General features: G+C 40.9%; 1 protein-coding gene across 2 annotated transcripts; it reads left to right on the top strand.

Annotated features, from left to right (window-relative positions):
* The first annotated feature begins 4,565 nt into the window (after positions 1-4,565).
* RPS10 (ribosomal protein S10) lies at positions 4,566-16,237 on the top strand. 2 transcript variants are annotated; one of them, XM_027876455.1, is made up of 6 exons: positions 4,566-4,653; positions 6,009-6,158; positions 7,919-8,090; positions 10,020-10,097; positions 15,696-15,751; positions 16,147-16,237. In XM_027876455.1, exons 2-6 carry the CDS (start codon positions 6,009-6,011, stop codon positions 16,186-16,188), a joined length of 498 nt encoding a protein of 165 aa, XP_027732256.1. In that variant the 5' UTR covers positions 4,566-4,653; the 3' UTR covers positions 16,189-16,237. The 2 variants fall into 2 exon arrangements, with proteins under 2 accessions (XP_027732256.1, XP_027732257.1); XM_027876456.1 differs by lacking the exon at positions 4,566-4,653 and adding an exon at positions 4,693-4,760.
* Positions 16,238-24,229: the final 7,992 nt, after the last annotated feature.

The following is a 24,229-nucleotide window of genomic DNA, read 5'->3' as shown; positions in this document are numbered from 1 at the left end:
CTCAACCCATGAACACCAAAGACAACTTGGAAGGTCAGAGGGAAAAGTCTGTGACTGCAGTGAGAGAGAAGCTAGGTCTCAGCCACAAGTCCCGAGTGCTGCCCCAGGGCAGCGGCTGCCTCCTGAGCTTCCAGCCCACAGATTGAGGGGAAATCGGGTGGCTTATTAGAGGGGGATTGCAGGGATCTCTTTGCCAGTGTTGAGGCAGGAATCTCTTGCTTTGCCCATGCTTGGATCTGGGTCACAGTTCTGAGGGGCGGTCCTGGGGCGAGGAGGAGTGCTGGCCTGGGGGAGGCTGTTGTGGTGGTGGAGAGGAAACACCTCGCCCCTTATCATACCAGCTTGGAAGAAGTGAAAATTTACAGGTCCCTAGAAGGATCTCTGAAAACAGCTGTACAAACCCCCAAAGCTTGGAACAGTACATTCTCCACATTGGAAGCAGACCTCTACCTTAATAAAGAGTTTATAACTCAAATAATTGGCTGGGATCATAAGCAAATCTCACAAGAAGTGTCAGACCATAGAATCTTTTTTTGGTAACAAAGAAGATCAAAACATACAACCAGAAGAAGACAACAAAGTCAAAGCTCCTACATCCAAAGCCTCCAAGAAAAATATGAATCATTCTCAGGCCTTGGAAGGGCTCAAAAAGGATTTTGAGAAGCAAGTAAGAGAAGTAGAGAAAAAACTGGGAAGAGAAATGAGAGTAATGCAAGAAAATCATGAAAAACAAGTCAACAGCTTGCTAAAGGAGACCCAAAAAAATACTGAAGAAAATAACATCTTAAAAAATAGCCTAACCCAAATGGCAAAGGAGGTCCAAAAGGCCAATGAGGAGAAGAATGTCCTAAAAAGCAAAATTGGCCAAATGGAAAAGGAAGTCCAAAAGCTTACTGAAAAAAATACTTCCTTAAAAATTAGAATAGAGCAATTGAAAGCTAGTGACTTTATGAGAAATCAAGACACTGTAAAACAAATCCAAAAGAATGAAAAATTAGAAAACAATGTGAAATATCTCATTGGAAAAACAACTGACCTGGAAAATAGATCCAGGAGAGAGACTTTAAAAATTATTGGAATTTCTGAAAGCCATGATCAAAAAAAGGGCCTAGACATCATCTTTCAAGATATTATCAAGGAAACTGCCCTGATATTTTAGAACCAGAGGGCAAAATAGAAATTGAAAGAATCCACCAATCTCCTCCTGAAAAAGATCCCCAAAGGAAAACTCCTAGGAATATTGTAGCCAAATTCCAGAGTTCCCAGGTCAAGGAGAAAATATTACAAGCAGCCAGAAAAAAACAACTCAAGTATTGTAGAAACACAATCAGGATAACACAAGATTTAGCAGCTTCTACATTAAGGGACCACAGGGCATGGAATATAATGTTCCAGAGGGCAAAGCAGATAGGATTACAACCAAGAATCACCTACCCAGCAAAACTGAGTATAATCCTTCAAGGGGAAAAATGGTCATTCAGTGAAATAGAGGACTTTCAAGTATTCTTGATGAAAAGACCAGAGCTGAATAGAAAATTTGACTTTCCAATACAAGACTCAAGTGGAACATGAAGAGGTAAACAGGAAAGAGAAATCATAAGAGACTTATTAAGGTTGAACTGTTTACATTCCTGCATGGAAAGATGGTATTTGTAACTCATGAGACCTTTGTAAGTATTAGGGTAGTTGAAGGGGAAAAAATTATATGTATGAATAGATATAGATATATAGATATAGATAGAGGGCACAGGGTCAGTTGAAGATGAAAGGGTGATATCTGGAGAATAAAATTAAGGGGTGAGAGAGGACTATACTAGGAGAAGGAGAAAGGGAGAGGTAGGATGGGGTAAATTATCTCACAAAAAAACAGAAAAGAAAAGGCTCTTACAGTGGAGGGGAAACAGGGGAAAGTGAGAGGAAATGAATGAATCTTATTCTCATAGGATTTGGCTTAAGGAGGGAGTAACACACACACTCAATTGGGTATGGGAATCTGTCTTACCCTACAGGAAAATAGTGGGAGAAGGGGACAAGAGAGCAGGGGAATGATAGAGAAGAGGGCAGACTGGGAAAGGGGGTAATCAGAAGCAAACACTTCTGAGGAGGGACAGGGTCAAAAGAAAGAATAGAATAAATGGGGGGGTCAGGATAGGATTAAGGGAAATAGAGTTAGTTTTTCACAACATGACTACTATGGAAGTGTTTTGCATAACTGCACATGTACAACCTATATTGAGTTGTTTGCCTTTTCAATGAGGGTGGGTGGGGAGGGAGGAAGGGAGAAAATTTGGAACCCAAAGTTTTAAAAACACATGTTTAAAAAAAAATGTTTTCACATGCAACTGGGAAATAAGAAATATAGGAAATGGGGTACGGAAATCTATCCTGCCCTACAAGAAAGTAGAAGAGGAAGGGGATAAGAGAATGGGGGGAGAGATAGAAGGGAGGGCAGACTAGAGCAAGGGATATTCAGAATGCATATGATCCTGGGGTGGGGGGAGGGGTGAGATGGGGTGAAAATTTGGAACTCAAAATCTTGTGGAAGTAAATGTTGAAAACTAAAATAAATAAATTTCAAAATGCAAAATAAATAAATAAATAAAATTTTTTTAAAAAATGATGTAGGGGCAGCTAGATGGCACAATGAATAGAGCTCCGGCCTTTGAGTCAGGAGGACCTGAGTTCAAATCCAGCCTCAGACACTTGACACTTACTAGCTGTGTGACCCTGGGCAAGTCACTTAACCCTGATTGCCTCACCAAAAAGCAAAAATATAAAATAAAATAAAATAAAAATGATGTGCCAGCGACTGGACTAAGAGCTGGGGATACAAAGAAAGTAAAGAACAGACTTTGCCTGCAAGGGGCTTACATTCTATGGGAGACCACATACCAATAACTGTACAAACCAGATATATACAGTGCAGATGAAGAAAATCTAAAAGGGGAAGACATTATTTAGTTACTCCCCTATTCAATAAATTCCAGAGGCTCCCTATCATCTCCAGGATAAAACACAAAGTACTCTGTTTGGTATTTAAGTCCTTCTTAACCTATACCTCCCCTACCTTTCTGGTCTTCTAATACTTTACTCCCTGCCAAGCACTTTTTCCTCCAGTGACCTTGACCTCCTGGCTATTCCAGGAACAACACACTCAGTCTCTCCTACCCCAGGCATTTTCTCTAGCTGTCCCCCAGACCTAATGAATGCTCTGCCTCCTCAACTCTGCCTACTGACTTCTCTGGCTTCCTTGAAATCCCAACTAAAATCCAAATCCAAATCTTTTACAAGAAGCCCTTCCCAATCTCTCTTCATGCCAGTGTTAATTATTTCCAATTCATACTGCACAAACACACACACACACACACACACACACACAGAGGAACGTGGCATAGTAGATAGAGTGTTGGGCCTGGAGTCAGAAAGAATTTTCTGCATAAGTTCAAATCTGGCCTCAGACTTTAGCTGTGTGACCCCGGACAAGTCATTTTGATGGGGTTCTGACTTCTGCCCCGTCTTTTGCCCAGCAACAATAGATACCCCAGCAACAAGGGTGGGGTAAGCCTCTCTTCCAAGTAACAGCTAACTAAGCAATACCCACTAAATAATAGCCTTGCAGTTTCACATATATAATAATTAGATATTGTGATAATTCCTAGAATTGTTTTTCTTGCCAAAAGACCCATTCTTAGAATAGCTTTTCTTGCTAAAAGACTCTTCTGGACCCCAACCATGTGTAAGACTCACATCTAATGATGCCCCCCATCAGGAAATTGTGCAAGAACCTGAATGATCTGCACCATCAGCTCCTGACAGACTGCCCAGAAATCTTGTATGCATCTTTTAGTTTTATATGCTGGTAGTCCCTTAAGGATCAAAGCCCTCCCTGCTGTGTATAACAAATCTTGCTCTGACAGAGACGAGCTTGCTCTCCAAAATTCTTTTTCAGGGACCCCAATCCAACCATTCCACCATCCCTCTTCGTCATTTCCACGGTTTGCCTCAGTTTCTTCATCTGTAAAATGAGCTGGAGAAGGAAATGGCAAACCACTCCAGTATCTTTGCGAAGAAAACCCCACATGGGTCACGAAGAATCAGACACTGATGAACAACAAGAAATAACCTTTTGCTCTTTCTCTCTCTATACACACATACCTATATATGTATACATGCATGTATGTGGTATGTGTACATATGTGGATGTGTATGCAATACAGCATGTGATATTCGTGCACACATGTGGTTGTGTATATGTATGCACACTTATAAGGGTGCACATATATGCACGTGTATGCACACATTTGAATTTGAAAAAAAGAGCAGAAGGATATTTACAAAGCACCCATCACTCTAAGAAGCTTCCAGTTAGATTTTTTTCCTCTTGAAGAGACGGTAGGTGACCCGGGTGCTTTTCCTTGGAGAGTGCATGCCTGTGTCATCTAAAGGAAATTAACCACAGAAGGCCATCAAAGGGTGCCCTTAAGATTCCCTGGGAGCTTTCAATAAGGCATTGGCGAAGACAACCAAGGCCCTCCTGCTCCTGACGTCATTGACAAGGTCCTTAGTGAAGCCCGGAAGAGGCGCCGCGCCGCGCATGCTCTTTCCTTTCTATCCCGGGCTCCGTCTAGAGCAGAACCCGTTGCAGCCGCCGAGGTGAGCCAGGAACGGGACCCTCTTTCCATCCGCACCGCATCGGGCCCATCCCGCAGCCGAAATCCCCGGCCGCACGTGGCCTTGGGCCAGCGGGCTTTCCTAGCCCCGTGAGTGCCCTTATTTTTAGGCAGCAAGAAAACCTGCCCGGAAGGAGGGGGAGAGGCGCGGGCCAGGCCGGTCCCAGGCCGCGGCCCTATTCGGGACCCCGCAGGCCCTCAGGGGGGTGGGAGGCACGCTACCGGTCTCTTCTTTCTATGGGGAAGGGTTCTCGCACCCGGTCCCAGTCCCAGTCCCAGATCCTTCCCCTCCTGCCTTGGAGTGGGGCCTGGCACGGGGCAGGAGGCTGCAGAAGCCGAGGCTCTTCGGGCTGGGGGTGGCGGGCTGGGGGGTTAGGTTAAAGAACTGTCATGGAAAGATAGATTAAGACCGAGAAAGCATCACAGAAGTCATTTATTCAACGTCCTTCATTTTACACGGGAAGAAACTGAAGCTTAGAGAGGTTGATACGTGTCTAGGAATACCTGGATCTTGAACCTGAGTCCTTGCATTTCAAGGTGTACTTTCTCAGTCACTTTGCACAGCATAGATGGATGTATTTCCTATGAAAATACTTTAGCAATCTGAATATTTAGAGATTTTTTTGGTTCCCAACGATCGTGTTGTTTACATTCCAGTTTACAAGATTATGCTTTTTGGGGTATCTGGTCTTCCCTTGATAGGATTTGGAGGTAAAAGGAGAATATTAAAATTATTTGCTCCAGTTGCTGTACTTTACACATCGTGAAACCAAGACCCTGAAAGTTTGGAAGTCACCATGAGGTGACAGCCAAGATTTGCATCCAAATATTCTGACACCAAATGGAGGGCTAATAGAGTGTTTGTGTTAATTTGATTGCTTTACTCTTGGTTTTTTTTATCATCTATTTGAGATTAGACAGGTCCTATCAAGAAAGACACAGATGCTGGGGTAAATGGAAATAAATTTGTTGATTCTCCAGAGTGGCATTTCTGCCTTGGGTTTTTATTTTTGATTATTTTCACTCACTGCTTTTGCATGATGCAAATGGAGAGTTTGAGTCTATTCCCATCAGGCAGAGTCTGTCTGTTTCCAGCACTTTATTCTGTAAATAAATTAGTTGTCAATTGTAAACAAGAATTTTTTATTGGCTAAGGGTTAAGCTACATTGAGTGATGACTAGCTACTCTACAGATGTATTTTCACATTTAGAGCTTGATTTGAAAACAGTCTTAGGCTGCCTGGGTGACAGAATTGTTTAGAGATGATCATTGCAGTGTTGTCCAATAATTGACTGCATTCCTTAAATTCACTCTTTATTATTACTTTGGTCTTTCAGATGTTGATGCCCAAGAAGAACCGAATTGCCATCTATGAACTCCTTTTTAAGGAGGGAGTAATGGTAGCCAAGAAGGATGTCCACATGCCAAAGCACCCTGAGCTGGCAGACAAGAATGTGCCCAATCTCCACGTCATGAAGGCCATGCAGGTACTGAAGAACAGTGGGAGAATGGTAGGGAGTGGTGGGATTTAAAATTTTTGTTCAGAAAAAAATTCTGGGTAAATTTTGGGACTCTTTGAGGTAATCTCAGAAACTTAACCTGTCCCTACTGCCCATCGAAGGGTAATAATAATAGTTATAGCTAACATTTATATAATGCTTACTCTGTGCCAAATGCTTTACATTTATTGTGTTAATTGATCCTCACAAAAACCTTGAGAGTTAGGTGCTATTATTAACCTCATTTTACAAATGAGGAAACTGAGGCAAACAAGTTAAGTGACTTAACTACCCAGGGTCACACAGCTAGTGTTAGTGTTTGAGGCTCAAATTAAACTCAAGTCTTACTGAGTTACTTCCTGATTGCAGACCTGGTGCTTGTATCCACTGTACCCTGTAGCTGCCCTGTTATTAAAGATTACTGGGACAGATAAGGACTCATAAAAATTTCCTTCTCTCCACTCACACAACAGTCATCGTGGCACAAGCCCTCATCCCCTTACACCTGGGCTATTGCTATAACCTTTTGGTTGGTCTCCCTGCCTCATATATCTCCCCAACTCAAAAGTATCGTCTGGTCAGCCACCAAAATCATTTTCCTAAAACAGGTCTGATTTTGTTACCTCCCCCCACTCAGTGAACTCCATTGGGTCCCTGTTACTTCTTTGGTCAAGATGAAATACTTTGGGCATTTAAAGCTTTTAATCTGACCTTTTGCTATGTTTCCCTGTTCTTAAACTTTACTCTCCTTCATATATTCTTATGATCCAGGAATACTGACCTATTTGCTGATGACACCCAGGGACATTCTGTCTTCCCAGCACTATGCCTTTTCATAGGCTATCCCACATTCCTGGAATGTTGTCTCCTCGCCTCTGCCTCCTGACTTCAGCTCAGTTACCACCTTCTGTACCACCCCAGTACCTACCTTCCAATTACCTTGTTTTTATCTTTTACATGCTCGCTTGTGTCACTGCCCAATTGTCATGTGAGTTCCTTGAGAGCCGGGACCAAGTGTTTGCCTTTCTTGATTTCATTAGTTAACATAGTGCCTGGTTCATAGAAAATACTTAATGCTGGCTCAAAATACATGTTCTAATTCTGGCTTGATCACTAACTAGTTGTGTTACTTTAAGTCACTTAAGTGCTTCAGTTTTTTCCTTTGTGAAATGAAAATAATATCTAAGCTGGCCTTACAGCATTGAGCATCAAATTCTGATTTGAATGAACTTAAAATTGTAAGGCTTAAAACTAAAATTTTCCCAGCTCGTGTTGATTTATACTCTTACAGTCTTCATTCATTTTTCTCCTTTGTAACCATTTCTAATTTCAGGGAACTTGAGTTTTTTCCCCTAGTGGTCCTTAGAAACATTCGAGTCAATTTCAGTGTACAGTATTGGCTGTTAAATGGTTCACAGATTCATTCTTATTTTAACTGAGAACTGTTAATCTTTGTCTAGGATAGTGGGATAGTGGGTTAAGTTCTGCCTGGCTTTTGGAATCCTGCCTCTGCACTTAGTCCTGGGTGATCAAATATTGAATCTTTCAGTCTACTTTGTAAGATGGGGAGAATATCAGCATTGCCTGTCTCTTTGGGTTGTTTTAAGGGGAGTGTTTTTTGTTCTCCCCCATCCCACCCCCTAGAAAACCTTAAGGAGGTAATTAAAGAAAAGTTTTACAATTTCTTCTTCTTCAGACCATTTGATTATGAGAACCAAAGTGATAGACTGGTTATTTTCTTCTTTCAGTCTCTAAAGTCTCGTGGCTATGTTAAGGAGCAGTTTGCATGGAGGCATTTTTACTGGTACCTCACCAATGAGGGCATTCAGTACCTCCGGGATTACCTTCACCTGCCCCCTGAGATTGTGCCTGCCACGCTCCGCAGAAGTCGTCCCGAGACAGGAAGGCCAAGGCCCAAAGGTATTGTGCTTTAAAATTATTTGATTTTGCCACCATGGGCTTCTTTTAAGCTCATATATATCAAGACAGAAAACTCACTGGAACCAGATATTTGTTAGTAGTAGAATGCTATTTGCCTTGGGAGTAAAACTATATTTTATTGTTTAGGAGAAACCATGAAGTACACAAAATAGAAGTGTAGTCATAAGAAGCTTTTAAAGTCTATTTTTAAAAACTGACTCATGACAATAACCTTGCTCAGGTCCTTTCAACCTTTGCTTTATTCTGCTTCTGCTCCAGCGTGGGCCTTAGCAAGGGAACTCCGCTGTCTCAGTCTTTTAAAGATTTGTATGCTCCTTCATTTTTGGAACTGCCTGTATAGAGAGGGATTATTTATCAGACTCTGTCCTCCAAAGCACAATTGTAGGTTTTCCCCCATATATAAAGACAGACAAATTCACCTGTCTTTTGCTCCAAAATTTCCTCAGCCCTTCTTTCTATCTTGGGGTTGTTCAGCACACAACTCCCACCACCCACTTCTCTCAGTGTATTCTTATGGCCAACTTAATTTGAAATGTTGAATTGACTATTTCTGAGGGTTTTGCTTATGCTTTTTGGAAGTATTAACTCATTTCTATATGAGAAAATGTGCTGAGAGTCAGAAGGATTAAAGGATCTTGCTCTTTCTGTTTCTTCCAAAAGCCCAGAAAAGTGGTAATCACCTACATAACATTTCATTTACCTTTTACAATCTCTACCACTACTGCTCTTATTGTATACTGAGCCAGATAACTGGGTCTTTTTTTTTTCCTCTAGTTTGTAAAGCCCCTGTAAACTTGTCTGTCCTGTAGTTTTGTTTTTGTTTTGTCTCCCAAAAGGATTGTTCAGAATGGTGTTGGCCTTTTTAAAAATTCTCCTGAAACCAGTACCAACTCATTTTGTACTATATGAAATTTCAGGTTTGAGGTGGTAGGACAGAGTGAGAAGTTGGTTTTTGTTTTTTTTGGTTTTGTTTTTTTTTTTTTTTTTTGGCTAGGCAGTGGGGTTAAGTGGTTTGCCCAGGGTCACATAGCTAGTAAGTGTTATATGGCTGAGGCTGGATTTGAACTCATGTCCTCCTGAAGCCAGGGCCAGTGCTCTTTCTAGCCCCACCTAGCTCCACTGCCCCACCCAGCTGCCCCAAGAAGTCTTAACAGAAATTTCCTATGTGAGTTCCCCCCAAATTGCTGGGACATTTTTGAAAGTATAGAATCACTTTCTAGGGGTTCTCTAACTTTTTTCAGTATCCCCTTAGCTTCTGGTATTATGAATCTGTATCTGCACATACCTCAGCTTGTTTGGATTGATGTGCCCTAATGAATAAATATAGGGGAAACCAGCCTAACTGAAAGAGTTGTAGAAGCTTCCTAGGCTTTCTGGAACTCCATTTTCGAAATGTTGATAAAATAATTTGAGAGGCTTTGGATTGGTGGTTTTTTCCTGTTTGTACAAAAAAATCTCCAATTTTAGAAATGGACTGTTTTCAAAAGTTCATTCATTTGGAATGTATTTTCTGCTAGTTTTGTTTTAAGCATACAATGTTTCAGCTACATTATGGATTAAAATAGCCTTTTGTAAGTGACTTTGGGGATCCAGATATTTTGAGTTTGGGGGGGGTGAGGCAATTGGGGTTAAGTGGCTTGCCCAAGGTCACACAGCTGGTAAGTGTTAAGTGTCTGAGGCTGAATTTGAACTCAGGTCTTCGTGACTCCAAGGCCCAGATCTCTATTCACTGCACCACCTAGCTGCCCCTAGTTTTTTTCAATACATCTATTTGTTCCAAGTTAGTTTGGGGTTCTGGCAACACAAACTTCCCCCTCTGTAGCCTGCACTCCAAAGTCAGGAATGTCTGCGTTCAAAATTCCAGTTAACTGGGTTTCGTGGTATTAATGCTCTTCTTGATTTGCATAGGTCTAGAGGGTGAGCGACCTGCCCGGCTTACTCGAGGTGAAGCTGACAGAGACACATACAGACGAAGTGCTGCTCCCCGTAAGTTATCTTGCTACTCAGGAGCTTTATCAGTTTAATTGAGCAAACGTTTATTAAGCATCTTTTATGTTTGGCATTGGACATATAAAAGAAAAAGAAAATCCTCCCCTTGAGAAGTTTGTATTCTACTGAGGGTTGGAGGGAACACATACGACACATCTGCTAGTAAGTACATTCGAAATATATGGGGAGGACTGGGGAGGGTGGAGCACTATCGACAAAGGATCTGGGCCTCAGTCAGGAGGTATCCTATCTATCTCTTTGAGCCGATCCTTGAAGGGAGTTCGAAATTTCAACCTAAAGGAAGAGAGAGCCCATTCCAGGCATGGGGAACACCTGGTGGGCCACTGTGGTTGGAACGTGGTCTATGAAAGGGATAATAAATCTGAAATATATAGAGAGTGATCAGACTGTGATGGCTCCAAATGCCAAGTAGAGCAGTTTGTATTTAGTGCTGGGGCATTTGGAAGTCAGTGGAGCTTTTCGTGCCCAGGAGTGACGTGGTCTGAACTGCACTTCAGGAATTTGGCAATACTGGGGGGGGGGGGGTGTATTTATCAGGGACTGGAGGAGACCAGTTGGGAGGGCCTGATGCAGGGGCTCAGGTGTGGCAGGTGATGAAGCCTTGAATGAGGGTGATGAATGGCCCTCTGTATGGAAAGAAGCTGACCATTGAGAATTTGTCAGATAGAATTGACAAGGTTTATTATTTGTTTGGGTATGGGGAGTGTCATCAGGGATCACTTCTGGTTTATGAGCCTGGATGGTTGAAAGAAAGGTGGGTTTAGGCACAGGATTGGGGAAAGGCACGTTGATTTTGAGATGCTGGATTCCGTCAAAGGGCCACACCCAAGGACCTAGAAGGCCAAACGTGGCCTCAAGGCCACAGGTTACCCACCCTTGGTTTAGGGGAAAGGCATGTTGAGTTTGAGGTGTTTTAGAGTTGGAGAGGAGTGGGAGATGCAGGTCAAGGAAATGAAAGTTGGATATGTGAGTCAGTCTGCATAAACCTGAAACTTTGGGAGCTAGTAAGATCACTAAGAGAATGAATATAAAGGAACATGTGCATAGGTCAGGAGAACCAAAGTGCTAAGTCACAAAACTCAGGAAGGAGCAGCTATACAGAGGGCAACAAGAATGAGGACTGGGAATTGAATTTAAGAGAAATATAAAGGTCATTTTTAAGAGTGGTGGAGTTGGGATTAATGAGTAAGAAATAGGGGGATGGAGGAAACAAGTGTGCTCAGCCCTTTTTAGGAGTTTAGTGGCAAAGGGGAAAAGACCCAAAATAATAGCTTGGAGGGGGAAGGCAAGGTCAAGTGAACGGTTTTGTTTTTAAAGAATGGGAATGAACCTGGGGTTGTTTAGTCTGAAAGGGGCCTGTAGATAAGGAGATTTTGCAAGAAAAGGAGGGAACAGTCCAGAGGATAAATAAACTTCCATAGCACATGGGATTAACAGCAAATTTTAGCCTTGGCTAGGGAGAAAACCTTCCTTGCTGAGACTGGAGCAAAGACAATGGTGATAATTATTTTTTTATCTATATAATTGTCTGCTATGTGACAGTACTAAGTGCTTTGCAAATCTCATTTGATCCTCACAATAACCATGGAGGGTAGATGATAGCTATTATTATCCCCATTTTACAGTTGAGGAGACTTGAGACAGGCACAGGTGAAGTAACTTTCCAAGATAACACAGCTAGAAAATGTCTGGGGCCAGGCTTGAACTCGGGTCTTTCTGACTCGGCCCTGCATGCTATCCCTTGTCCATCAGCTGCCTAGGAGAGAATGCAGGATGAGGTGTGGAGTCCAAAGGGAGGAGATCAGGAGGCCCTCTTCTTTTGAGAGGATGGAGGGAGGAGGTTTGGGAGATTGTGGAGATTTATGGCTGAACAGGGAAGAAGTGAATTGCCCTGTGGCAGTGAGGGGCCATTTGAGATATGAAATTAGTAATGAGCTCAGGTGGTCTGCCCTGAGGAGGTGGTGAGCACGGGGCAGGCACCTTGTAAATACATCGGGGGCAGGTAATCCTGGGTTGAAGGTTTTCAAGATGGATGTTGGACTTGTTCTTTGTATTTTCTATAGGACAGCATTTTAGACTTCTATGACTCATCTCCTTGAGCTTGTCTAAGAACTTTTGTCTTCCTACTTTCCCCAGGCTGGGTTCTAGTATGTTCAGCAACTCCTCAGTTACTGGGGCTGGTCTTTTTGATTCTGCATTGAGTTTTAGGGGTTCCCCAGATATTAAGTGCCTGTTAATGTTAAGTCACTGTGCACTGGAGATGTAAAAAGAAAAGATGGAAAACCCTTTTACCAAAAAAAGAAAAGAAAAACACTTCTAAAGAAAGCAAATCTAATAGGGAGAACAACACACATACATGAACAATATGATTTATATGGGCCAAGTTGTTCAGTCACGTGCAAAGAGTGATTTTTACTAAATACAATAAAGCTTCCTTCTTAGCTCACAGTGGTACAAAAACAGGCAGCAGGCTGAATTTGGCTTTTTGCCAGCTGTGTTAAATCATAGCAAGTAGCTGCTATGCTAGAAGGGCTGCCTTGGCAAGCATTACTTTCCACATCCCTGTCTCCTTTTTAAAAAAAAAAAACTTGAGGGAGAAGGGGATTTCATCAAAGAGGAAGAGTATATTCTAGGTCTTTGGAAATGCACAGAGGTAGAAGAAAACCAGCCACAGACACCCACTAGCTGTGTGACCCTGAACACATCACTTAACCCTGTTTGCCTCAGTTTCCTCATCTATCAAATTGAGCTGGAGAAGGAAATGGCAAACCACTCCAGTATCTTTGCCAAGAAAACCCAAAATGGGGTCATGAAGAGTCAGACACAACTGAAACCTCTAAACAAGAAAAAAAATTGGTGAGCTTGGTCAGATTGCAGTGTGGTTGTAGAGTAACTACTGGGTGGCTTCTCCTGTCTTCTCTCAGAGGGAGAGTCAGTGGCTCATAGTAGCAGGTTTAGGTCTCAGCAGTCTGGTACTATTAAGAATTCTTTATGAGAACTAGTACAAGGTAGGTCCTTTGGAGATTGAAGCTAGGGAGGCCTGAGTGACACCTTTGTTAAATTAGAGACAAAATCTCAGGATTCACCGATTAATGGTAGAGCATTTCAAAGGGCAATGTGGGAAGCAAGGACTTGCTGAATGAATGAAAAGTGAACCTATAGTTGCTGTTCAGTGGGCCTATAGTTGACTAACTACATAACCCAATGACCCTTCCAATTGCTCCTAACTTAATGTGTCTAAGACTTATCATTTTTCCCATTAATTTTTAAAAATCAGATAAATTTGGCCTTATTAAATGCCTTTATCTGATCTTTTTTCTGTCATTCCATCTTCCCCTGTGCTGTGTGACCCCTTCAGCCTGTCCTTCAATCCTTACCTTGACTTCACCTGCCTCCCTAACGCTATCATGCCTGCATCAGCTACACTCTTTTCCCTTCCCAATTTCAAACCCCTGGTAAACCATTTCAGCTCTATGCTATTCACTCCTTAAAATCCCTGCCCCCTTGTCTTGTTGCCTATTACTCTTTGCAAAACACTAGCCCTGGATTACTCCAACTATTGACCTCTTTTGCCTCCTATTCAGGGAGGGAGTTGGAGAAAAAGTAGAACTGTCCACTGCAAATATACATTATCTAATCCCAACTGGGCCCTGGGGGCACTAAGGCAATTTTTCCACTCCCTAATCCTTTACCCTTCTCTCCACAACAGCTGATCCAAACTTCTCTTTTCCTCAGGCCTCCTGTGACACCCCCCTTCTCTCATCCTTTCTGCTGAGGCCTAGCCTCATACATCACCGAAAAAGTGAGGCAGAGCCCCTTCTCCCCTCCTTCTCATTGCTCAGACATCTTTCCCTACCATCTCCTTCACTCCTGTCTCACATAAAATGTGGTCCTTCTCCTAGCCTAGATAGACATCCTTTGGTTCCATCCTTCTCTAGCAAATTGCCCTGGTATCCATGTTCGGTTTTTTATCTTCACTCCTTCCCTATTTATTTGTTGATTCCTTTCTTACTGTCTATAGATGTGTCCATATTTCTCCCATCCTTAAAAAACTCATTTCTTTTGACCATCCCCACTAGCTATCTCCTGTATTTCCCCTAATGGCTTTTTCATGTTCCTTATTCTTGAGGTCTCTGAAATTATTGACCCTGTTGGTGCTTTTTCCTCCTGGATAGTCTCTTCTTTCTAGGTGTTTGTGGCACTGCTCTTTGCTGAATTTTCATCCAGGTCATGGCCTTTGTTGTCTCCCTTCTCTGAATCCTCTTCTCTTTTTTTCCCCTTTATTCTCTTATTTGGTCATCTTACCAGTTTTCACCTCTATGCACATGATTCCCAAATCTAGATATCCAACCCTAATCTTTTGAGCTTCCCTCCTGAATTACCAGCTACTTTTTGAACATCTGGTACTGGGATGTCCTATAGCAGAGGTGGAGAACCCACAGCCTCGAGGCCACATGTGGCCTTCTGGGTCCTTGGGTGCAGCCTTTTGACTGAGTCCAAGTTTAATAGAACAAATCCCTTTATTGAGGAGATTTTTTCTGTGAAGTTTGGATTCAAATGGCCGTACTTAAGGACCTAGAGGGCCTTGAGGCCACAGGTTCCCCACCCCTGTCCTGTAGGCATCTCAGATTCAACATATCCAAAAGTCAACTCATTAGTTCCCTTTCCCTTTTCTCAACTTTTCCATTACTTTTGAGGGTACCACAGTTCTCCCAGTATGCTTCACTCTGCTCTAACTCCCCTCACATGCAATCTGTTGCCAAATCTTGTAGTTTCTATTTCAACAACCTCTCTTCTGTCCCCTTCTCTTATACTTCTACAGCCACATTCTTAGTTCAGACCCTAATCTCATTTTGTCCTGGATTGTTTGCAATAGCTTTCTAGGCAGTCTCCTTGCCACATCCCCACTCTAGTCCATTTTTCATTCAGCTGACTTTAAAAGTGACCATTACACACACCCTCAGTAAACTCCAGTGGCTCCCTAGTACCTCTGGGATCAAATAAAATCTTCTGTTTGTCATTTAATCTTTTCACAACTGGGCCCCTTCCATCTTCTAGGCTTTATACACTTTATTCCTGTTAACTCTATATGATCTAACCACCCTGGCCTCTTTGATGGCCTTCACATAGATCTCCCTTCTCTCCGTCTTTGCACTGGTTGTCCCTAAGCTTAGAATGTTCTCCTTCATTACCTCTATCCCTAACTTCTTCCAAAGCTCAGCTCAGATCCCACCTTCTGCATGAGCTCTTTCTCTGTATCCCTAGTTGCTTCCCCTCGAGACTCCTTCCTTCTGCTCTCTGTAGCTCTTGCATGTACCTAATTTTGTGTGCATGTGAGCACATACGTACACCTTCCATAATGATAATGGGAGCTCCTTAAGGGCAGGGACTGTTGTTGCCTCTTTGTATAGCCAAAGCACAGTGCCCAGGACCTGATGTAAGTGCTTAATAAATGTTTGGGGGGGTGGTTACTAAATTCAAATACTGCTTTTTCTTTGCCTTCCATTTCCTTCTGTGGTCTTCATCTGAAACTTAGACCAGATGATCATTCTAACTTACTGCTTCTTTTTCTAGCTGGTGCTGACAAGAAGGCTGAGGCTGGGGCTGGGTCAGCAACAGAATTCCAATTTGTAAGTAATTTCATTTTGGACTTTAGTGTGTAGGTAACCATTCTCCTGAGCCTGGGTAGATTCTAGAAACTGTACTAAGTGAGATTGCATTGTCTTTATGCCTTTGCTGGAGAGCAGATAGAACTCCACAGTTTTTACCTTTACACAGGCAAATCCTGGGGCTTGTGGGAGTGCCATCCATGCTCATCGTCTCTAATGCAGCAAGAGTTGGTTGAAAGTACTTCTTCATAGACCACTTGGATGTTCTCAGAGAACTCTTGAGAATTACTTTAAGGGAAAAGCAGATTTAAATGATAATGATGAGGTTCAGCAAAGCCCACTGGAGAAATTTTTGGAAGAAGAATAGAGAGGTGAAATTATGTGACGTGAATGTAATTGTTTTCTTTCTCTTACAGAGAGGTGGATTTGGTCGTGGACGTGGTCAACCTCCTCAATAAAAACTGTAGAGATATGTTTCATATTGAATAAAATTTGCCAAAAAAATTATTGGTCTTGTGTGCCTGTTTCGTTGACATTTGTAGTGTCTCTGCCTTTGGTCCTTCCCAGAAAAGACTGATTTGTATATCAGTATTTAAACTGAAAGGCCATAATCCTTTTTAATCTGCAATATATCTAAGCTGAGGGGGGAGGGTTAGGGAAAGAGATATAAAGTCTTAACTACGTTGCCCTCTCTTTCAAGATGAGAAATTATTTCTGTGAGAACTACTTTGAAATAGCATCTCTCTCTCAACCAGCATGCCTTTAATTGCATCTTTTCCAGTTGCTTTGAAATGGGAGCTGTCTGTCCTGCTTGGCTGAAAATGTTCCTGAGGTCTCTGAATTTTCCTCCCAATAAAGTCTGCTTGTCATTGGCCAGAATGAATATAGTTCCTTAGTGGAATAGGTATTTTCACCAGTGAAAAGTTTAAATTTGAAAGTCAGTGATATGATGTGAAAGGAATTTTTTAACTGACCTTGGAATGAAAGCCCTGAGAAGCTGAAGAAATAGCTTTTGAGGTCAAGTAAATCAACTATTTACAGACTAACCTAGGCCAGCTGTTAAATAGTTCTTTCTGAGTCACTGAATGCTGATTTGGAAGGGATTGGGCACTCTTGCAAATATATCGAGTTCATTTAGCTATCCCTTGGTTGGAAATGGGCTTTTTGCTAGTAGGACAATAATGGATCTTAAGCTGTTTATACCATTCTTAGAAGCAGAGATTTGGGAGAGGGGCAGGTGTACAAGAAAATGGCTATAGCAGTTGGCTGCTGTTTGTAAAGATGCCTAAATGGAAAGAGTTGGAATAGCTCCTTGGAACTGTTAAGGAGTATTTGGAAATGTACATCCATTAGTTTTCTTTATTAAGTTTTCATCTTAAGTACAGTCATATAACTAGTTTCAGTGTAGCAGATGTTTTCTACAGATTCTCCATAGAATTCATTGCTCTTTGGAAAAAAATGCAATCTCAGCAAAGGTTCTATAGAGCAGATGTTCTTTATCTGGAGTCTGTGAACTTGTTTATTTTTTAAATATTTGGATAACTCAGTATCAGTGGTTTGCTTTGTAATCCTATGTACTTTATGCATTTAAAAACATTCTGAGAAGTCCATAGGCTTCACTGGGCATCCAAGAGGGGCCTGTAACAGAAGATTAAGAAACTTTGCTGTAGAAGGTTTTGAGGGGAAGGCAGGGTATGAAGTATAAAACTTAGGAGAGAACATGGGAGCGGTAGTAAATTGTGGGTTTTCCATGCCATCATTTTGCTTTCACTGTAAATGAGCTTCGAGATTAAGTTGGAAATTGAGAAATGTTTTATTTCACAAGTTGATTTCCAATACATGGTATGGGGTTGAGAGTGATTACAATCTAGAATCTGAGGAACAAAGCTGTATCTTATTTTCCTTTTCAAGAACTTGCTTTTCTTGATTTAGGCTTTCACAGTTATATTTTAACCTGACAGTCTTTGGTATATTCCCTGTTCTACTCAATAGCAAAGAGCCCTTTTTAGTTACTGTGAGAATTTGAGATAAAGTATTGGAGGGAGATCTGAATAGGTGAGTAGGAAGAGGACTCCTGGCAACTTCTGGACGAGTAATACCTACCTTAGATTTTCGGGCGCATTCTACAAAAACTTGAAGGTGTTCCAGGAGCTAAGTCATAAATTGTAAAATCTGATTGGACGGGGTAGCCCACAAGTCTGGCTATCTTGTCCATGCAATCTGAGTGGAAACCAGTAGATGTCAGGCTACTGCAAGGCAAAAACCTTTTGCTGGCTTGCATTCATCAATAGCTAATTTGGAACCTTCACTGCCAGTAGGGGAAGCTTTCTTTGGCAGAAAGGGCTAGTGTTTGGGTTTCAGTGCCCCATTGGCTGCCTTTGCCTGGCCTGGCTTTTTATCCAGTTTTCCAGCTGGCTTGAATGATGTCAAGTGGTTTGCCCGTGTTCACACGCTGAGGCGATTGTTTAACCTGGATTAGACTCTGAGATGTTGCTGGCTCCCTCTCTTCCCTTCCCCTTCTCACCAAAACAGAATGTGAATGGACTTGTACTTTCCAGCCCAAATGGCCTAGCGCCTTAAATCTTTATAGCTTCAGCTGGAGCTCTCGGCCTTGTTTCTTTCAGTGACATGAATTAGCCTAGGCCCTTAAAAGGAAGCCCTGGGACCTGCCTTCCATATTCCTGATAGCCTTATACTGGTAAGCGTGGGAAGGTTATAAAACTATAAAGCCTGTATTATTTGTAAAAGTCCAGAACTGCAAGTAGATTTTCATAGTTGTGAGAATTCAAGCGAGGTTAGATTTTTCAATATAATTATTTTCATTTGTCATCCTGCATATTTAATGCATTTTAAAACATTCCAAGAAGGGATCTACAAGACAAAAGTTAAACCTCCATCTAGACCAAAGCCCTCATTTTACAACTGAGGCCCAGAGAAGGTAAATAATTTGCCAAAGACTGAATTGGGTCTAGAATCTAGAACTCCAGACCTGATGGAGGGTTTTTTCAGAATACTATGTTTCATAAAGCTTACAAATTAGTTGGCAAGAAAAAAAAATAACTAGCCTGGTTTTATAGTACCACTATTAAATCTATCCCAAAAACATTTTTTGGAAAAGGGCAAAGGACCTATTTGTACAAAAATATAGTAGCTCTTTTTGTGGTGGCAAAGAATTGGAAACTAAGGGGATACCCATCAGTTGATAAATGGCTAAACAAGTTGTGGCATTTGATTGTAATGGAATGTTATGTTATAAAAAATGAACAGGCAGATTTCAGGAAAACCTGGAAAGACTTGTATAAACTGATTCGTAAAGTGAAGTGAGCAGAACCAGAACACTGTACACAATATTGTACAATGATCAACTGAATGATTTAGCTATTTTCAGCAATAAAGTGATCCAAGACAATTTTAAAGGACTGGTAATGAAAAATGCTGTCCACCTCCAGAAGAAGAACTGATCAGAGTCTGAACACAGATTAAAGCATACTACTACCTTTTTAAAATTTTTTCTTTTGGTCTGACTTCTTTTACATCATGACTAATATGGTAATATATTTTGCATAATTGCACATGTATTACCTTTGTCAAATTGCTTACCATCTGGGGTGGGGAGGTGAGGAAAGGAAGGAGAAAATTTGAAACTCAAATTTTTAAAAAATGTTAAATTTGAAACAATTTAAAAGAAAGTGTTTGAAATTGTCTTTACATGTAATTGAGGATAATATAATTTTTTTAAAAAATAACTGACTGTTACATAGCCTTTAAAGTTTGCAAAGTATTTTAAATCTAGTCCCTCATTTGGCCTTTACAGGGATGAGGTAGATATTATGGTATTTATTCTCTCCCCATTTTACAGATGAGAAAAAAGGTTCACAAGTGACTTACCTGTGGCTACACAACCTAGATAAGTGTCACAAGTAGGACCTGAACTTGTCTTTTTGACTCTAGTTCTCTGTCCACCAGAGTCATAAGCCTGGAAAACAGGTGTTGATTCAAATCTAGGTCTCCCTGGCTCCCAAATCTAGCTTTTTACCTTCCACTATCTCACTACCTCTCCCTCTAACCTGGACAAAAAGTAGGTTTGAGAAATGATGGGAAAGTCAAATAAGAATATACAGATAGCTCTGTACAAATGTTTGAAAATGAATAGGTAAATCTGAATGCTACCAACATTAGTATGGTGGCTTGGATGTATCTGGTATGTTGGTGACATGGTAGGATGATCAATAGGCTGTGTTTTTTCTAGATTATGAGAGAGGAGCAGGTAAGTAACACTGGTAAGGGATAGCAACAAGAATATATAATTTCTGTTGTTACAAATTCCACACTTTATATTCAAAAAAGAATTTGACTAGGGTGATAAAACAACTAGGAATTTTAAATGAGTTGAAGTTAAAAGAATTATACTTCCTATATAGGAAGTACTTCACTAATGCACACAAATTTTTAGCAAATTACCTCAAAATGTGTATCTCAGGTTTTTGAGTAGAAGAAATTTGCTTCTTATTAAAGAAAATACTTTTTGGTATTTTGTATATTTGGTATATTAAAACTATGCTTAACTCGAAATAGGCTTCATTCAGTGAAAATCGGAGCATGTAGATAAGGTGCTGTGCTTGCTTCTGAGGAGTTGCTAGGAACTGGTGCAGGAAGCAATTGGGATGGTGACAAAACGGTATCATTGAATTCAACATTCTGCTGGGAAAGGAGAAACCAAAATAAACCTGTCACTTCGCTACTCATTTTTAGAAAAGGAAATTGGGACACAATGAGGGCAGCTGGAAAAAAGATGTTAGGAACAGCTTTAAAATGCTATAACCTACAAGGAAGCCCTGAGATTTTTCTATTTTAAAGCACCTTATTGGAAGCCCAGGGTAAATGTATGGCACAGACCCAAAAGAAGAGACAACTTGAAAAAGAATTCCTGTACAGTTAGTTAACAGTCAAAGAGACTATTGTAGGGAAAAGGGCATCTTTTTAATAAGGGCCACATTATTCATGCTAAGAGAACAGGAACAAAATGGGGCAATTTGAGTGCAAGCTAGAATTTGAAGAGCACCTCATAAGGTTCATAAGAAATGGCTTCAATATATGACAAAATCCAGAAGTTAGTTTAAGAATCGGTAGAGGCCTTTAAACCCAGTGCAAAAGGGATGCGGAAGGATGAGAAAAAAGCTACAGAGTTCTTTTCCTGAGTTCAAGGAAGATCCCTCAATTCACAGTTTTTTTGAAGCAGAAATGTCAGAGGGACTAAATTAAATTGGAGTATAAAGCAGGTAAGTTACTTTAGGACAAGGTGAAATACTAGATTTAAGTAAATTAGTGAAAGCTGATCCCTGCCCTATCCAAGAGTTTTGAAGAAACTGTGACATAACTGGGTTGTGTCCTGGGCCCACTTCTCCTCCTACACTGCTTCACTTGATGAGCTCATCAGCTTCCATGGATTAAATTACTATCTCCATGCTACCCTATCTTGCCCTAACCTCCAGTCTCACATTTCCAACTGCCTTTCACACCTCTCGAACCAGTTGTCCGGTAGACAACTAAACTGAACATCTAAACTTTTTATCTTTTCCCCCAAACCCTCCCCTCATCATACCTTCCCAGTTACTGTAGAGGGCAATACCATCCTCCAAATCCCTCAGGCTTACATCCTTGCAGTCATCCTGGATTCTTCACAGTCTCTCAAGCCCCACCCCCCTATGCCCCCAATCCAAGCTGTTGCCAAGGTCTGTCAGTTTCACCTGTGCAGTATCTTCCCAATACACCCCCTTCTCTCTGACATTGCCACCACTCTGGACTATTGTAATAGCCTGCTGGAAGGCCTGCCTGGGTCTCATAGCTAGTAAGCAATGGGACTCAGGTTTTAGTATTCTGGGGCACTTTCTATTGGTCTAGGTTCTTCAATAGTGAGCCACATGATCAGAGACCTGCCTATTTGCAGGCAGGCCAAATTTTTTTTTTTTTAAATTACTGATTGATGCAAACCTAATGTGACATGGTGGCTAATTCTTGTGTGACTGTAATTGCTAAATCACATTTAGCAATTGCTAAGTTTTAGTGATTGCTAATTATTTTGCTAAAGATCTCAGGTGGTTTGGATTTGGCCTGTGGACTATATGCCCCTTGTAGGAGTCCATGCACCATGACTTAGCTATTGCTCCCCAAGTAATTTTTGTTTGTTTTTTTTTAAACTGACAAACAGTATAGTAGAAGATGCTGGATTGGAGTCTTAGCACTTGGGTTCAAAAGCTGGGCAAGTCTTTTTTACTTACGTGAGCCCTGGTCTCATCAATGAAAGATGGGTAGTAATACTATTACACATCTCTCATAGTTGTGAAGATAAAATGACTATGTACAGTACCCTTGCAGCCTCCTTTGTAGAGAGCTTGGGGGGGGTTTTGAGTGGGAGGAATGAGACTATGGGTATAGAACACTATATAATGTTTAATTTTCCATTAGTTTTGCTAAACTTTTTTTCCTTTTTTTTTTTTGTTATAAGGGATAGTTGTCTGGAAGATGGAAGGGGTGAGATATATATATATATATATATTTCTATTTCTATATATATATTGGTCGGTCAGTCAGCAAGCATTGATTTAGTGTTTACTATATGCTATATGCACTGTATGCTCTGTTAAATTTGGAGGATAAAAAGAAAGGGAAAAATAATCCCCACTCTCAAGTATCTTACATTCTAATGAAGGAAATAACATGCAAACAACCATGTGCATATAAAATACATGCAGTCTAAATGGGAGGTAGAAGCATAAGCAAGGCACTGGGTGGGAAGACACTGGGAAAGGCCTCTTGCAGAAGGCTGGATGTGAGTTGAGTCTCACACAAAGCCAGAGAAGCCAGGTGAAATAGGTGAGTAGGGAGAGCATCCCAGGTATGCAACACAGCCAGTAAAATGCACAACTGAGAAATTTAATGTGTGTGCACAGCAGCAAGTTCAGTGTTGTTGGATTTTTTTTTTAATTTTTTTTTCTTTTAAAGTCACCATTTCCCTCTGGGACTTCCTTAAGCCAAGATTTGCATGACTTTGAAGACAGTAAAATGTAAGAAGAATGGAAAGATAGGTCCAGGTTGTGAAGGACTTTAATGGCCAAACAGAGTATTTTATATTTGATACTTACTGGAGGGAGGAAGCCACTGGAATTTATTGAGCAGAGGAGTGATATGGTCTGCCCTGTGTTGTAGGAAGATCTCTTTGGTGGATGAATAGATGATGGACTAGAATGGGAAGAGATGAGGCAGGGAAACCAACCAGGCTGGCACCAGGGTGGTAGCTGTATGAATGGAACATTAAGAGGAATTATGTTTAATTAATATAATTAATCATGTTTAATATGAATGTATGTGTATAGCTTATATCAGATTGCATGCCATCTTGTGGAAGGGGAAGGAAAAGGAGGGGGAGAAAATTCAGAACTCAAAATCTTATAGAAGTGAATGTTGAAAACTAAAAATAAGTAAATAAGTAAATTTAATAAACTTTTTATTTTAATGGGGCATTGATGAGAACTGGAGCATAGGTGGTAAAGACTTAGCAACAGATTGTGGGTTGAATGAAACTGAGGAGTCAAGAATGACACCTACGTTGTGAACTGTGGTGACAGGGATAATGGTAATGCTCAAAAGTAGTAGGGAAATTTGAAAGAAGGGAATGTTGTGGGGGTGGGGAGGTAGGGTACAGATAATGAGCCCTGTTTTGGACATTTTGAGTTTTAGATGTCTACAGGATATTCAGGTGGAGATGTGTAATAGTTGGTGGTACAGGACTGGAGGTCAGGATTGGATATATAGATTTAGGAATCATGCATGGAGATGATAATGGAAACCATGGAAGATAAGGAGATTGAACAAGATAACATGGAGGAAGAAGAGAAAAGGTTCAAGGATAGCTCACAGTTAGCAGATAAAGATGAAGATCCAACAAAGGAGACTAAGAAGGAATGGTCAGAGCGGTGGGAGGAAAACCAGTGAAAAGCTGTATCAGCAAAACCTAGAGATGAGAATGTATCTAGGAAGGAAGGGAAAGTAGCCTGAGAGATAGTAGATAACAGCTGCCTGATTCTCAACTGGGTGAAAAATATGGATTGAATGAACCTCAGAGGAGGAAAAGTTACTGAGTGATGGTTGTAGATAAAAGTGGCAATGGTAAGCAAGAAGTTTCTAACTCCCCCACCACAATCAGTGAGTCAGGAGGCATGATATAGGTGATGTAAAAACCAAAGACAGCAAGAATTTTAAAGTACTATTTTAAGTTAAATAGCAAACAATAATCAAATAAACATAAAATAAGAAATAAAATGATACATAAAAACCATAGTTTGTATATATGTATATATATGTATGTTTGTATGTATATGAAATATACAAAAGAGTTTCTATGTATATGGAAACTTTAAGGAATTATCATTTTTTGCTTGTTTTTAGATTTTATTACTATTTTTAATAGCCATACTGATTACTTTTCCAAATAATGAAAGG

This window comes from Vombatus ursinus, unplaced genomic scaffold (genome assembly GCF_900497805.2).
Source record: "Vombatus ursinus unplaced genomic scaffold, bare-nosed wombat genome assembly UNPS02014811.1, whole genome shotgun sequence".
In the NCBI taxonomy this organism is placed as follows: Eukaryota; Metazoa; Chordata; class Mammalia; order Diprotodontia; family Vombatidae; genus Vombatus; species Vombatus ursinus.
This window is presented reverse-complemented; position numbering and strand designations above follow the sequence as displayed.